This window comes from Humulus lupulus, chromosome 5 (assembly GCF_963169125.1).
Source record: "Humulus lupulus chromosome 5, drHumLupu1.1, whole genome shotgun sequence".
Lineage (NCBI taxonomy): Eukaryota > Viridiplantae > Streptophyta > Magnoliopsida > Rosales > Cannabaceae > Humulus > Humulus lupulus.
The window spans coordinates 118,912,625-118,928,371 of record NC_084797.1 but is presented as its reverse complement, the minus strand read 5'-3'; the positions used below and the strand labels follow the sequence as shown (position 1 = coordinate 118,928,371).

Sequence of the window (15,747 nt, the reverse complement as noted above, 5' to 3'; positions counted from 1 at the left end):
TAACACATCATTATAATAGTATTTAAAAAGAGTTATTGTATATGGGAAATATTTCGGGCGGCAAAGTAAAATAAAATACCGCCAACCAAAATGTCTAAGTTTTTTCTAGTTTCCCGTGTACCCATTTCCCCTTACCCATTTCTTCTTCTTCAATCTTTCTCTTCACGAAGGCTAGTAGCTCTCTCGGTCTCTCTCGGTCATTCCCATAGGCAAGTAGCTCTCTCGGTCTCTCACTCCCCTTCACGAAAGACAAATATGAGAAGGGCTTCACCACATTCGAGTCAAGGGTTTCTATGATTCAAGACGAAATTACTACAGTTGAAATTTCTTGTTTCAATCTGCGAAGAAAAACGAAGGAGCTTTACGGTACAGTCTCTGATTCTAATTGTTCATCACTCTAAGTTTTTACTGTAATTTCGTTTTTGGTTCTTTCATCATTGATTTAATTATTCATCAATCATATTTTCTCTTTGTTAATCAATTTATATAAGTTAAACTCATATATATATATATATATCTGTATATAAATATATATACGTATGTGTGTGCAGCTATCGTCCTTCGTACAATGTTTCCCCAGGATCAAACATACTCGGTATCCGCAGAGAAGACGGCTCTGATGGTGCAGTGGTCCTCCAATGCATGAAATGGGGACTTATTCCCAGTTTCACTAAGAAAACTGATCACTATAAGATGGTAAAATCTTAACTTTGGCTTTGTTCAAGATGGTTTTTTTTTTATAGATATTATAATTTTTTTTTGGTTCCTAAAATTTCAGTTTAATGCTCGATCTGAGTCCAACAGTGAAAAGGCTTCTTTTCGTCGTCTTATTCCTAAAAATCGATGCCTTGTTTCAGTAGAAGGGTATGAGTACTTCTTTTGTTAACTGTCAGCTTCTCCTAATTTATGCAGTTGTTTTCACTTGATAATTCATTGAAGTGGTTTCAGTTGACAATAAACATGACCCCTCTTACAAATTTTGACATTTTTAAGATATTCTATGAATTTGGACTCTGTTCTGCACAAATGAAGTGTCAATATTTTATAAGAAATGATGCTTTATATGGGAGTGACCGTTCACTGAGTTTTTTCTAGTATATATATATATATATTTATAGAAAGAGAGAGAAAGAGTGAATATAGGACGTATCTGGACTTGCTTGCTGTTTTAAAGTATATATTACTAAGCTTTAAATAATGCATTAAAGGTGTTTGACAGAATGCTTCAATGAGATATGTGAGTAATTGCTTGTAAATGAGTAAATGGGATTCTTGGCCTTGAATCCTTTCTTAATTTGACTTTGTATGCTTCTTAATTTGGCATTGAATTGTGAGATATACGACACTTGTTTTTGTTAAAAATGATGTTTAAATACATGGTTGAGGACAGTTGTTTCTTCCATGAAGGGTCTTCTAGTACTGTTATAGCCAACAAAAACCCATGAAAATAACTAGTAGCTGCTCTGTCCATAAGTATAATGTCTCCGAATAACCCAACACTATATTTACAACACTGCTCTGTTTACTATTCCCTATGTCTTGTTTGGTCAGTAGATAAAAGGACCCCATATATTTCTTGTTTTGCAATGAAGAGAAGAAAAGTAATTTGTGTGCTGCGGTATGAGAAACTAGTACACAGATAATTACGCATATACACACACATACACGCTTTAAGCATGCATGTAAGTGAGTTTATTCCCCACAATAATTCTGGTGGATGAGTTGGCACATTGATTATAATATTTTCATTAACCTATAAACTATTTTTCTTTCAAGATAACAAATGAAAGTGGTGGCAAGAACTTTTACTCTATTCTGGGATAAATTTAGTACCAAAACCAATATAAATGTCTGCTTCTATGTTGGTTTTCTGCTAGCATGAACTGAAGTCTTTGTAAAGCATATGCAGGGATTTGACAATTGTTATTTAACTTTTGAAATTGCAGACAACCTGCTGGCTGGGTTTGAATATGCAGGGATTTGACTATTTATTTAATGACTTGGTGCAGGATCTAAATAGATTTATTGATGAGAAGAGTGAAAGCAGAGGAGAAAAAATTTAGCGGGTATCCCTCTATTTTTTCTCTTATTTTTCTTTTCTCTTTATTTTTTCATTTTATCAAACAACTCATTTTCTTTCTCTTTATTTTTATGCATCGATTTCTTCAGTAATTTATCAACAAACAATGAGTACATTGATAGAATAGATTTTGAACTTGTAGTAACATATTCTTGAGAAATTTCTCTTGCCAAATTCCTATTTAAATAAAAATAAACCATTATGATTGATAATCTGAAATGATTGCTATTGAAACTGAAAGTTCAAACAACCTTAAATCATGTTGCCAACAGTAAAAACATAGGAGAAACTGTAATTGAAACCAGCTTTAATCATGTTGCCAACAGTAAAATCATAAAAGAAATCATATTAAACAGATTTAAAACTTGTTACACAACAGTGAACACTTTTTGTGAAGCTGTAGGTCCTGGATTTATTTTTGAAAGAGTAAGTCTTACATTTAAATCATTTCTGTAGAGAAGTTTGTTTGCACTTCTCTTGTGAACTTCTGAAGCAGGGATGAAACATATTAGGTTCTAAATTGATTGGAACTTGTATTTCTTTTCTTTGATTGCTTTTTTTATTTTTTATAATCCAATAAAAGTCAAGGAATTTTTTGTATTGTAGACTTACAAGATACTAAAAGAGCACAAGAATCCCAAGGTTCTTAGCGAGGGGCTACTGTGGATGGTTTCAGCAGTGGAAGATTTTGGCATCTCACATTTGAAACTTAAGGTTTGGAGTTATATTTGGGCCCTTTTTGTTTTTTGCTTTGTCTAACTGTTAGTTAATAATTACCATATTCAACTATTAAAGGAATTGATATATTTTGTTTTACAGGATTTAATTGATTTTTGTAAAGATACTGGACTGCAGTCAAGTGCAGCTGCTACTAGAATTTTTTCTGTCAAGCTTTTGGGTGTTTTGCATAAATTTGTCGGCCCAGGTTGATACTCATTTTATTTGAATTGTCCACACACCTCAATTTCCTTTTAAATATTTAGTTGAACTGCTCCCAAACATTGATCTTTTTTTTATAATTAATTTGTAACTCCCTCCCACCCCTTTTCTTTTGTAGATATTAAAGGGTTTCTTTCTGATGTTAAACCTGCACTTCTTAGTGCACTGGATATGGAGTATGAGAAGAATCCATTTGAGGTGCTCCAACTTAATCATTGAAGATGCATGTATTGTTCGTTTTTGTTTATTTGTTGCTGAATTTCCTGATGCTGTACAGCTACTAAAGCCAGCTTCCTCTGCTCTGACGTTAATTTTGACTTGTCAAAAACAGTGAAATATTCTTTTTACTTGTTTGCATTGCTAGAATATTTCCATGCTAACAATAATGTGCATAGAGATGTAAGAATCATGATGCCAGTTCCCTTTCCATTGTTTCTGGTTATGACTTTATGAAATTTTCATCCAGGATAAATCATCAGATGTTCGTAAAGCAGCAGAGACATGCATTGCTGAAATCTTGATAGTTTGTACACAAGAAACTGTAAGTGCACTAGTAACTTTTGGTACTATTTTGAGTCATTGGTCAGTTAGTGCATGAACACATTGTTTGAATGTATTATTTCAGGTTGAGAAGCTTGTTAGGGATGTTCAGGACCAGCTTTAGCTCTTGTTCATGACGTTTGAAGCATTATGGTAATTTTCAAGGTAAGGCTGTTGGGTACTTGGGTCTCTTGCTTGTATTTTGTTTTGGTGATTTATACCAATAATAATTATTTTTTTCCAGAATCTTTTGAATCTGCCAAAACAATTTCGGCCCCTGCATCCAAGACCCTTTCGAAAGTGGGTAAATCCACTTCTAATGGTGTTTTGAAGCATGGAAGCAAAGTAGCATCTTCTGTATGTTTCCTTAAATGCTTACTTCTAGTTCTTTTATAACTTATAATTTTGTAAGGAGATTGTTTATATTTGGGGTTTGCTTGATTTCCATATTTAATGTTTTCAACATTTATTTGTTTTGACTTTATAAGATCTTTTTATCTTTTTATTTCCATATTTAATGCAACTCCATGACCAAAATGAACCAAGTTTTATGTCACTTGAATCTTGAATCATGTTCTCTCATTGCAGACGGATCAGTAGTAACTACTTCACAGGAAGGATGCCTGAGTTTGGCAATTTGAAACAGCTTCAGAAGTTGTAAGAGCTATTGACCACACTCCTTTTGTCTTTTCTTCTTTACACCACACTCCTTTTGCTTATTTTGTGAATTTTCTTTCACTCTACAGGATGATTCTGAGGTTTGCTATCAGTTTTCCTCTGGAATAAAGGTACAATTTTTTTCTTTTTGAGTACTTTAATTGAGATTAGTATGGTAGAAACTTGTGTTATAAATTTTATGGTTTCTTCTCATATCAACTGAAAGAAGATTAAGAAAAAGTAGTTTGAAAGAGAAAAACAAAAAGGACTAGTCTACAGAAAATTGCCATATCTTACCTTCTTCAAGTGATGTTAGTAGGGAAATTTCTGAATTCTCTTCGTATAAATAAAGCTAGATGGTTTATGCATCAGGCAGCTCTATCCTTGGGTTGTCGCCACCAGTATGGATTAAAAAAAACAAACACCTATAATAAAATTATCCACTTTTTTTATTTATTTTCTTGAAAATCTTTAGCTCCTTCTGGAAAAAGCAGATCAGCCAATTGGGATGAGCTCAGAATCTTTTATGCAAAAGCCTTGAATCAGTAATAGCACAAACCAGCCATGGTAAACTTGAAACAACCTTGGGGCACTGCAGTGCATGCCAATAAGCTGATCTTCAGCAAATAAAAAAATTATAAACATGGACAAAGAGAGAGCCTTCATCACATAAATCAGGTCAGCCTCTTATTACTTGCTTTTCACCAGTTTATCTAATAATTGAACTTTTGCAGCTTCAGCTAGTGCTGAAGAAAATTGAAAGTAGATCATCAAGAAAAGAGTATATTCAGCTACTTGCAGAATGCCACAAACTCTATTGTGAGCAGAGTATATTCAGTTATTATTGTAGCTTTTTTTTAATCAGCTTTGGCTGACCTCCAGTTTTGGGCTTTTATTTTGCTCGTTTCTTAGTTTTAGCTCTCGGACTTGGAAATTGTGATAATCAAGCCGTGACCCAATTTTTGTTTAAATCCTTTGATGCTTTCCTCATATTAATCTAGTTAGGATTCTCATCTTTAATAGCTGAACTTTTTTTTTTCTTTTGGCAAAAGTGACATGTTTTATGTTATATTTTGGGGCATGTTATTTTTCAGTTGCTGTTCTTTTACTTTTAGCTGTTGCTCTTCTTTGTGTGTACAAACTTTGTGTTGTGTATGTTACAGCTGGTTCAGCAATTTCCTTAGCAATTAACCTGCTCTTTATATGTAGAATGGTGTTTAATGGTACATGCAGTTCTCTTGTCTGAAGTTTTGGTCATTTGTTTCTATGTTTTCTGCCTTTGCAATAGCAATTGAATCTATTATGTGCAAGATTTATAGTTTGCCACCTATTATGTGCCACAGAAAATCTGTTTCTTATTGCAAAGTTTTAATATTGATATTTCTTTCCATGCTTATTTTTGCATGACTAGAGCTAATTTTCAGATTAAGCATGCCCAGCATCTTACACTTGGGACTGCAAACAGGTTTGGTGAACTAGGGATTATTGCTTCAGTACAGGTTCATCACAGCTCTCTGTTGCACTCTAGTAACATACTGTAACATTTAAGGTTGAGTTTTGAATTAAATGTTGGTTTCTGTGTGTGAAACTAGATATTCATTTATTTTTTAAGAAACTACATAATTTAACAATGAAGTGTAGATAATCACTACAACAAAGTGAAGTAATTGTCACTTAAGGTTCTTATTTTAATACTTTTCCATAAAACTTGTGTAGAATTTGGAAATATCTTGTCTTGAAAAGAATTTGGATATGAGACTCGGTGTAGTCACCAAAGAAACTAAACCTGGTCTAACTGTAAGTCTTCTATATATCATATTAACTGAAAATCTAGCTTTCTAGAGACTACAGAGATATTGATTACTGCTAAATTATTCATGCTATATTATAGGAAGATGACATGCTATTTAATTGAAACTAATCTAGATTTTTGATGAACACTTAGAATCTTGTGCAACTGGGATATCTAACTGAAACTAATCTAGATTTCTGATGTTTTGACAATACTAATTAACTAAAAGCTTCTGCAGCAATACCTGCTAGGCTGTGTGTTTTGCTTTAATGGGCATTGAGTGTGGTAAATACTGTTCTTTTCTTGTGTACCGTGTTATGTTTGTTTCTTGTCATGTTAATGCTCTTGTCTCTTATCATTTGCCCAGGGTTGTTGAGATCATCTGCACTTTGGTCAGGAAATTATCTCCTAATCCTAATAGTGCTGCTATAATGGCCATGGGTGTTAACATCTTGGGTTCATGGGAGGAGCTGCCATTGTTGGGTTCATGGGAGGAGCTGTCATTACAATTGCCCTTCAGCAGCTCAAAGGATTGCTTGGCATAAAAAAGAATTTCACAAAGAAGAATCTCTGTTTTGCGCTCAGTGTTTAATTCAACCCACCATGTTGTAATATGATTTCTTAAGCCTAGACTAGTAGACTAAATATTGTAATTACATTTGAGTAATTAATAAAAATCTATTTATGTTACCTTATTTGGCTTCAACTTTCATATTTGTTTTCCTAGTTTTGTGCAAGTAAACAAAGATTATGTTTCTCTAAGCTAATATAACACATGTATTATACTAAAGTGTAGTATAACACAAAAAATGTGTTATACTAAAGTCTAGTATAACACAAAAAATGTGTTATACTAAAGTGTAGTATAACACAAAAAAAGTGTTATAGTAAAGTGTAGTATAACACAAAAAAAGTGTTATAGTAAAGTGTAATATAACATAAAAGAAGTGTTATACTAAAGTGTAGTATAACACAAAAAAAGTGTTATCGTTGACAGTACAATAACACATCTGTATAACACTGATAAAGTGTTATGGTAAGTACCTTGACCTACGATAACACAGTATTTCTTAACACATCAGAAAGTGTTATCGTAGCTTTTGATAACACATTTTTGGAGTTATTAAAAGCATTTTTTCTTGTAGTGACGGGTGATCAGAAAATTCAATCCCTATACAAATCTATCTCTTCTTGCCGCATCTGTCGGCACTAGATTTGGCGCAAACTTCGCCAAATGATCAAACTTCAAGGCATACTCCGTCACGGTCAACTGGTTCTGAGTCAGGTTGATAAACTCATCAACCTTCGCATCTCAGACTGCAACACTATAGTATTTCTCATTGAAAATGTTCCTGAACTCTTCCCAGGTCATAACTATCACATTCCTCCTCTTGACTACTACATCCCACCAGATGCGGGCATCCTCTCTGAACATGTAGCTTGCAGAAGCTACCCTCTCATTCCCCTCAACCCTCATAAAATCAAGGATGGACGAGATCATATTCATCCACTGCTCTACTCGCAGTGGATCTAGTCCACCCTCAAAGGTGGGAGGATGCAGTTTCTTGAACCTCTCATACAAAGGTTCCCATTTATTCTCCACAACAGGTTGGACTGGCGCTGGCGCCTCAACTGGCGGAGTTCTTCCTCTGTTTGTTGCAGTCTTGCTTCCATTTGGCAAACATCTATTGCCAATTCTATGGGGTAGGTGGAGGGTCCTGACCCTGGTTATCATCCTCGGCCCGACTGCCACGGAGTCTAGATGATTGATGAGGCATCTCAACAAATATGCCTACAATCAATGACGTTGCCCATCAGGCATGATAACAACATCAAAAACCAACCCCCCCCCTCCCCTTCCAAATCACATCAGTCAACCACAAGTAACAATCCACATAACATTCGAATAACATATAGCACACAACGGGCCATGCCCTGACATCATACATACATTAAATCATTCATCATGATCTATATCAAATAAGTAGGAAAATAGGGCATTTATGCAAATATTTCAACATAATAGTCAATCATACCTACCAACCCTTAGTCGAGCTTGCCACTGACAGCGTGCACACATGTTCGGTCATTCTCCAGAAACCATAAACCTTGGCTCGCCCTGATACCAAGTTGTAATGCCCTACTACCTTAGAGTCGTTACTAAGTGAGTTAAAGAAATGTGCAACTAACTCGCTAATCGAGGTTTTAGGACAAAAGTGTAATTAAATCATAATCAGAGTCATAAATTAGAAAATGAACCTTTCATTGAAAATTATAAAGCGTTTAACATTTGTGATCCGAAAAAAATAGTTTAGAAATATTTACAACTCAAAATACAACCAGAGTCGACTAGATGACAAAATTCAAGTTTAGTACAATCATCTCCAAAAAAAACCCTGGTCGTGACAGCCAGGCAGACCAGACATGTACACGCTGCCCGTCACGCTCACCATACTCAAGGTTGATCAACTTTCCCCTTGCCTTTACTTGCACCATAGAGCACCCGTGAGCCGAAGCCTAGCAAGAAAACCCTCACAAGCGGATAATATATGCATATTAAACACATAAAACAAACTCAAGCCATAATCAGGCTATACACGTATGGCCATACCGTCCCAAGCACTTTACCAGGCCCTGGGTTCGCGGTCTATACCATAAGGATATCCCAGGTATCCCTTGGGGTCTCGCCCTGACAACTCGCACTCTGCCTGCTAAATGCTGCTCCCAGCCCCTTTCCGTTCTAGGCCTTCGCCGTTCCCGACCTTCGTCGTTCCATCATTTACATACACATATGATATAGCTAAGCAGAAATCTAAACACATATAAATTCAATCAAAGCGCCATGCCCCACAACACAATCATATAGGGCCGAGCCCTGCAACTCAATCATATTGGGTCGAGCCATGCAATATAAGCTCTATGGAAACAGTAGTTTTCTTACCGGTGTCCCGGGCTTTCTAAGCACCGATGTCCTGAGCATAGTTCCCTAGTCTAAGCCTCGCCGAAACCCTAGTCACAACGCATTAACAATTTCCACCCATCAAGCTCTATACCATTAAATAACATTGGGTCATAGTTCTAAATTCCGAAACGTTGAATTCTACCAATCCGGGTGATAAAATACATCCCGAGCCTTAACTATTGAATTCCCTAGCCTAAAACCTCTTAAAAACCCCAAAATGCACTGAGCGCCGTGACCCTAAGCTTAACCCGAGGCTTAGCTTATTTTCTGCCAACACTCGCCTCGCCCCTACTATAGGGCACCGCAGTGCACCCCTTCTATTAGGCCGCTCTATTGTTCTAAAGGGCCGTGGCCCGACCCTTCGAACCCAGAAAATTCCTCCATTTTCTCTCCTAAAACCAAGCCAATTATCCATAAAAGTCAGCCTAACAATCCAAACCTTCATCACAAAGGGAAAAATGGTCAATTTCCCCAATATTCCCTCCTAGGCATTCTAACCTCAAATATATCTCCGATTATTTATTTCCATAACCCGGTAACCCCGCAAAATGTCTAACACCCAAAATACTCCTCGACTCGCCCCGAGTCAGATTTTCGACCCCGCTGTGACTTTCTAGCTAACCGCTCCCTAGGGATCTCTCGGATCATGCAACGCAGATATATCACAATTATCATGTTTATACCCTCAACAAGATAAAATTACAATCATGCCCCTAATAACCAGACGGGGCCCACATGCATATTTAATTCGCCTAAACATGCATCACTAGTCACATATTCACACAAATCCACATATTAAACAATAATTCACATATTTCCCTACCGGCATGCTAATAAATTCCCTAAGCCTTATTAGCATATTTGGGTCGGTACAACTATCCCCACCTTACAGAGATTTCGTCCTCGAAATAACCTGAATAACTCGGGATACCGCTCCCGCATCTCAGATTCCAGTTCCCATGTCGCCTCCTCAACCTTGCTGTTTCTCCACAACACTTTCACTAAGGCGATGGTCTTGCTCCGCAAGACTTTGTCCTTCCGGTCAAGAATTTTAATTGGTTTCCCTTCATAAGAAAAATCTTGATCTAGCTCCAAATTCTCATAACTCAGAACATGTGTCGAATCAGACACATACTTCCGGAGCATGGACACGTGAAACACGTCATGGACCCCTGTTAAGGTTGGAGGCATTGCCAATCTGTAAGCTACCTCTCCAACCTGTTCCAGAATCTCAAAGGGGCCAACAAACCTAGGGCTCAGCTTGCCCCGAAAACCAAACCATCTCATTCCCTTCAAGGGAAAAAACCTAAGAAACACATGGTCACCAACTTGGAACTCCACACTCCTGCGTTTCACGTCTGAATAACTCTTCTGACGACTTTGGGAGGCGAGCATTCTGGCTATAATATTCTAAACAGCCTCATTGGTCCTTTGAACCATCTCAGGACCTAAATACCTCCTCTCACTTGTCTCATCCCAATGGATAGGTGATCTGCACTTCCTCCCATAGAACATCTCATACGGAGCCACTACGATATTCGCCTGATAACTATTGTTGTACGATAACTCGATCAAAGGGAGATACTTACTCCAAGATCCCCCAAAATCTAGCACACAGGCTCGTAGCATGTCCTCTAATATCTGAATCTTCCTCTCAGTCTGTCCATCTGTTTGAGGATGATAAGCGGTACTAAACCGTAACTGTGTGCCCATAGCTTTCTGCAGACTTTCCCAGAACTTGGAAGTGAAGGTGGGGTCCCTGTCAGATACTATCGACCTCGGAGCCCCATGCAGTTAAACAATCTCCTTCATATATAGCTCAGCATAATGCTCCACAGTATAAGTTGTCCTAACAGGTAAAAAGTGGGCAGACTGGAAGACTCTTAAAATAGGTGATCGAATTAAGACAATTAGAAATCACATATCACCCAAGATTAACGGTAAAATGTCTGCACTTGGTTGAATTTATAGTCAAATGTACAGCAATCGCCGACAAAGGAGTCATAACCCCAGCCCACGATCTGTGGAGAGTTTATGTCGATAGATCTTCCAACGAGACCGGATCTGTAATGACCCAACTATTTCTAAGACCTTGGACCATTAAAAATACTAAACATAGCTACTATTTTTGGAAACATACATAAGAAATAACATAACTTTATTTAAAACCCCAAACTAAATATTGTGCAAAATACAAAGTAAAATAAAAAATATAAAATACGGTATGGGTACTCATTGTTTAATACATAAAAACAAAAACTTTAATTTTCTAAATACTAATTGTGAAACATAATTCACAAGACTTAAAAATAATGTCATCCTCGATCGTTCACGCAGTCCATTCAATCCATTCATCCTCAACACACAAGCCAAACTGCCATGAATCTTTCCGCCTTCCATATTCATTTTTCCTGCATCAAGCTAACAAAATATAAAGGAATGAGCCTAATGTCAGCAAGGAAAATCTATTAACAACATAGATCATAAACGTAAGACTATATCATATACATACACTATAAAACATATGACTATAAAAATGTACATCATATAGGACTACAATATTAATGGCCACTAACTCATTTACAAGGCATGTGATAAACCATCTAGGTCCTCTGTCTACTAATCGAGGTAGGTAGATCACATGGTAGTATTTAATAACCCATCTAGACCCTCTGTCTACTAATCGAGGTAGGGTAAATCATAACTCTAAACCATGAAAATGATAAAAATTCTTGGGGCTATCTATGCAAGTTATATGCCCAAGCGGCTACAAAACATATTCTTGGGGATTGCTATCAAAGCCAGTCATATGCCCAAGGACTACAAAACATATTTATACATATACATATTATAGCATAAAACATATCATAACATAAACATATAAACACATATAATTTATCTTATTTTCCTTACCAAAAACTGGGATATTTGAGAACAAGAACGAGATTGGAAAACTCCTAAAAACCAACAGCAAAACCATGATTATTTCTAAAGAATGATGATGAAAAGAGAACTAAACCATCAAGAAGAAACTTACTGAAAAGAACCTTAAGATTCAAGAAACTTAAACACCTAATCAAGAATCATAAACAAGAGTTAGGATCTGAAAGAAAATGAAAGAAAACTAAAGAACCATGAAGAACTGAACTTAAGGATAAGAATACCTTGAATGATCTTATGAATTGATCTAAACCTCGATACTGAAATCTCACTATATCTCACTTCCCAAGTGTTTAGAAATGCTTAGACTGATAAATCTTTTAACCCAAAACCCAAGTGTTTTCTCTCTATAGTAATCTTAACAACTTGGAAGCTATGAACAAATGCTTGAAGAATGAAGAAAATAGCTGAGTACTAGGTCCTATTTATAGAGTTCATGGAGTGAAACTAACCCCTTTTAATTTGAATAAATAAATAAATATAAAATAAAAAAGATTTGAGTTTTCGTTCATCATACGCCCAGAACTCGGTCAAAATTGTTCAAATGCAGGTCTAAGTGGTTAAGGCTATTTTGAAAATTAAAATCACAAACTTTCAAGAAATGAGAATTGGAGCAGATATATCGCCCCTATAGGCGATATATCACCTCCCCCATATTCCTGAGTCCCGTTCGTTCGTTCGTGCGAAATCGACATGTTTTCCGTATCTTCCGTAGGTGATACATCGACTCCTATAGCTGCGATATATCAGCATACGTTGATATATCAAACACGTATTTCCACTTTTTCAGCATATTTTAAATTGATCAAACAACTTTGACTAAGTCTAAACTTTATCCTAACAGTTTCTGGAAGGTTCTAGAGCTTCTAGATCTTTCTTTTATTTAAACTATTCATAAAATACTTAAATGCTTAATAAACATGATTATGACAAGTGTCATACTCTTATTAATTCTATCTAAACCTTAGGTTATAATAAATAATATTTCTAGGACCAACAATATTAACCAAACCATATGTTATAATTAATATTTCTAAACTATAGGTTAAACTTATAAAATCCATAACTGTTGGTATGAGTTTCCAACTAAGTCTTGGCTTGAACCAAAATCCACGGAAACTAACATTCTACCAACTAATACTAACTACTACAACTATCTAGCTAAGTAAAATCTGGGACACTACAATTCTCCCCTGCTAAAAATAATTTCGTTCCCAAAATTTACTTAGCAAACAATTATGGATACCGTGCCAACATGTCTTCCTCCAACTCCCACGTTGCCTCCCATTAAGAACTATTACTCCATAGGACCTTGACTATCAGAATACTCTTAGACCGTAATTCCTTCATCCCTCTATCTAGGATGCTAACCGGTCGTTCCTCATAACTCAAGTCTTTTTGAAGTGCTATTGTATCATACTTAAGGACGTGAGATGGGTTTGACACATATCTACGCAGCATCGAGATGTGAAATACATTGTGGCTATCTATTAGAGCTGGCGGTAGGGCTAACCTATATGCAACTATTCCCACCTTGTCCAATATCTCAAAAGGACCTATAAATCGGGGACTAAACTTGCCCTTCTTCCCAAACCGCTTTAAACCTTTCATAGGAGATATCTTTAAGAAGACTTGATCTCCAACTTTGAATTCCACATCACGCCGCTTGGCATTCGCATAACTTTTCTGTCAGCTTTGAGCAGCAAGCATACACTTTCTAATCAGCGCTACTGCATCATGAGCCTCTCTAACAGCTTCGGGTCCAAGAAGTTGCCTTTCTCCTAACTCATCCCAATGTAACGGCAATCGACACCTCCTTCCATAAAGTAACTCACAGGGTGCCATCCCGATCATTGACTGGTAGCTATTGTTGAAGGAGAACTCTATCAGTGGAAAATACTTACTTCATGATCCTCTGATGTCAAGTACACAAGCGCGCAACATATCTTCTAAAATTTGTATGGTACGCTTGGACTGGCCATTAGTTTGAGGATGAAATGTCGTACTAAGACATAACTATGTACCCATGGCTTGCTGCAAGCTTCCCCAAAATATTGATGTAAACACCGATCCTCTATCGGATACTATGGTCTTAGGGATTCCATGCAGTCATACTATTTCTTGAACATAGATGTTTGCGTACTGGTCTACTGTGTACGTAGTCTTTAAAGGCAGGAAGTGAGATAACTTTGTTAGTCTATCTACTACTACCCAAGTCGAGTCGTGCAGCTTATTTTTTCGTGGTATTTTTGTAAAGAAGTCCATGTCAATGTCTTCCCACTTCCATTCTGGGATACTAAGCGGTTGCAATAAGCCTACAGGCCACTGATGTTCTGCTTTCACTTGTTGGCATACTAAGTATTTAGACACATATTCTGCTACGTCTTTCTTCATTCCCGGCCACCAATACAACGCCTTAAGGTCGTGAGTGATAATGGTCGACCCTAGGTGAACTGAGTATGGAGTATTGTGCGCTTCTTCTAAAATCTTCATCTTAATCCCATCATCATTTGGCATGCATACCCAGTCTTTATATCTCAAGAATCCCTGTCCTGATATCGAGAAATCTGTGACCTATCCTTCTTTGACTGTAGCTATGTGAGATAATATTGTGTCATCATGCCCTTGCCCGATCCGTATATCTTCTAGTAGACTAGACTGGATGGAAAAGTTAGCTAGTTTACCAATGACTACTTCTATTCCGGCATTGATCAGCTCTTGCTAAAGCGGCTTTTCTATTTTGGATAACGCTGCTAGAATTCCATAACTCTTCCTACTTAGTGCATCAGCAACTACGTTTGCTTTTCTCGGCTGGTATAGGAATTCGCAGTCATAATCCTTTACTAGTTCTAACCACCTGCATTGCCTCATGTTGAGCTCCTATTCTGTGAAGAAATACTTTAAGCTCTTGTGGTCCGTATAAATCTCACACCGTTCTCCATAAAGATAATGGCGGCAGATTTTCAATGCAATGACCACCGCTGCCAACTCCATATCGTGTGTTTGATAGCGTTGCTCGTACTCCTTCAGCTGCCTCGAGGCATAGGCTATTACTTTGTCATTCTGCATCAGCACACAACCCAAACCTTGATTTGACACATCACAGTAGACTACAAACTTGTCTTTGGGTGTCGGTACACAAAGTACTGGTGCTGAGCATAACTTATCCTTAAGCAACTGGAAGCTCTCTTCACATTTTTCTGTCTTGTGAACTTTTGTTGTTTCCGGGTTAAGTTGGTAAGCGGAGTGGATGTCTTAGAAAAGCATTCTACAAACCTCCAATAATAGCCTGCTAGCCCAAGAAAACTTCTAACCTCAAACGCATTCTTAGGTCTTGGCTAATCTTTCACAACCTCTACCTTAGTTGGGTATGCTGCAACTCCGTCCTTTGATACTATGTGGCTGAGGAATGCTACTTGCGAAAGTCAAAATTTGCACTTCTTGAACTTGGCATAAAGTTTATGGTTCTTCAGTCACAACATGGTCATTCTTAAATGTTCCTCATGCTCGACTTCGTCCTTGGAGTACACCAAAATATCGTCGATGAACACTACGACGAATTTGTCCAAGTAATCCTTGAAGACCTGATTCATTAAGTCCATAAATGCAGCAGGAGCGTTGGTAAGACCAAAAGACATAACTAGAAACTCGTAATGTTCATATCGAGTTCTAAAAGTTATCTTGGGAATATCCTATTCCCGTACCTTGAGCTGGTGATACCTGGACCGTAAATCAATCTTTCAAAACACAGTCGCTCCTCGGAGTTGATCAAACAAGTCATCAATCCGGGGTAGTGGGTACTTGTTCTTAATCGTCACTTTATTCAACTCTCAATAA

At 37.0% G+C, this 15,747-nt stretch overlaps 1 protein-coding gene and 2 long non-coding RNA genes across 4 annotated transcripts; all 3 read left to right on the top strand.

Annotated features, from left to right (window-relative positions):
- The first annotated feature begins 1,946 nt into the window (after positions 1 to 1,946).
- LOC133780574 (protein MOR1-like) lies at positions 1,947 to 3,965 on the top strand. 2 transcript variants are annotated; one of them, XM_062220234.1, is made up of 7 exons: positions 1,947 to 2,066; positions 2,687 to 2,794; positions 2,900 to 3,005; positions 3,138 to 3,217; positions 3,486 to 3,560; positions 3,654 to 3,724; positions 3,804 to 3,965. In XM_062220234.1, the coding sequence occupies exons 2-6, from the start codon at positions 2,747 to 2,749 to the stop codon at positions 3,681 to 3,683; spliced, it is 339 nt and encodes a 112-aa protein (XP_062076218.1). In that variant the 5' UTR covers positions 1,947 to 2,066; positions 2,687 to 2,746; the 3' UTR covers positions 3,684 to 3,724; positions 3,804 to 3,965. The 2 variants fall into 2 exon arrangements, with proteins under 2 accessions (XP_062076218.1, XP_062076216.1); XM_062220232.1 differs by having other exon boundaries at positions 3,645 to 3,724.
- Positions 3,966 to 4,146: 181 nt separating this feature from the next.
- On the top strand, positions 4,147 to 4,881 carry LOC133780573 (uncharacterized). The gene is made up of 3 exons (XR_009869417.1): positions 4,147 to 4,216; positions 4,306 to 4,347; positions 4,711 to 4,881. It is a non-coding gene; the product is annotated as an uncharacterized LOC133780573 (long non-coding RNA).
- A 914-nt stretch (positions 4,882 to 5,795) lies between these two features.
- Positions 5,796 to 6,703, top strand: LOC133780572 (uncharacterized). Its single transcript, XR_009869416.1, has 2 exons — positions 5,796 to 6,013; positions 6,376 to 6,703. It is a non-coding gene; the product is annotated as an uncharacterized LOC133780572 (long non-coding RNA).
- The last annotated feature ends 9,044 nt before the right edge of the window (positions 6,704 to 15,747 follow it).

Bases quoted from the DNA above. Each gene is read 5' to 3' on its own strand.
- LOC133780574 (XM_062220232.1), top strand. From the start codon at position 2,747: ATGGTTTCAGCAGTGGAAGATTTTGGCATCTCACATTTGAAACTTAAG. The intron at 2,795-2,899 runs GTTTGGAGTTAT...TTTGTTTTACAG, and splicing joins TCTCACATTTGAAACTTAAG to GATTTAATTGATTTTTGTAA. The intron at 3,561-3,644 runs GTAAGTGCACTA...GTATTATTTCAG, and splicing joins TAGTTTGTACACAAGAAACT to GTTGAGAAGCTTGTTAGGGA.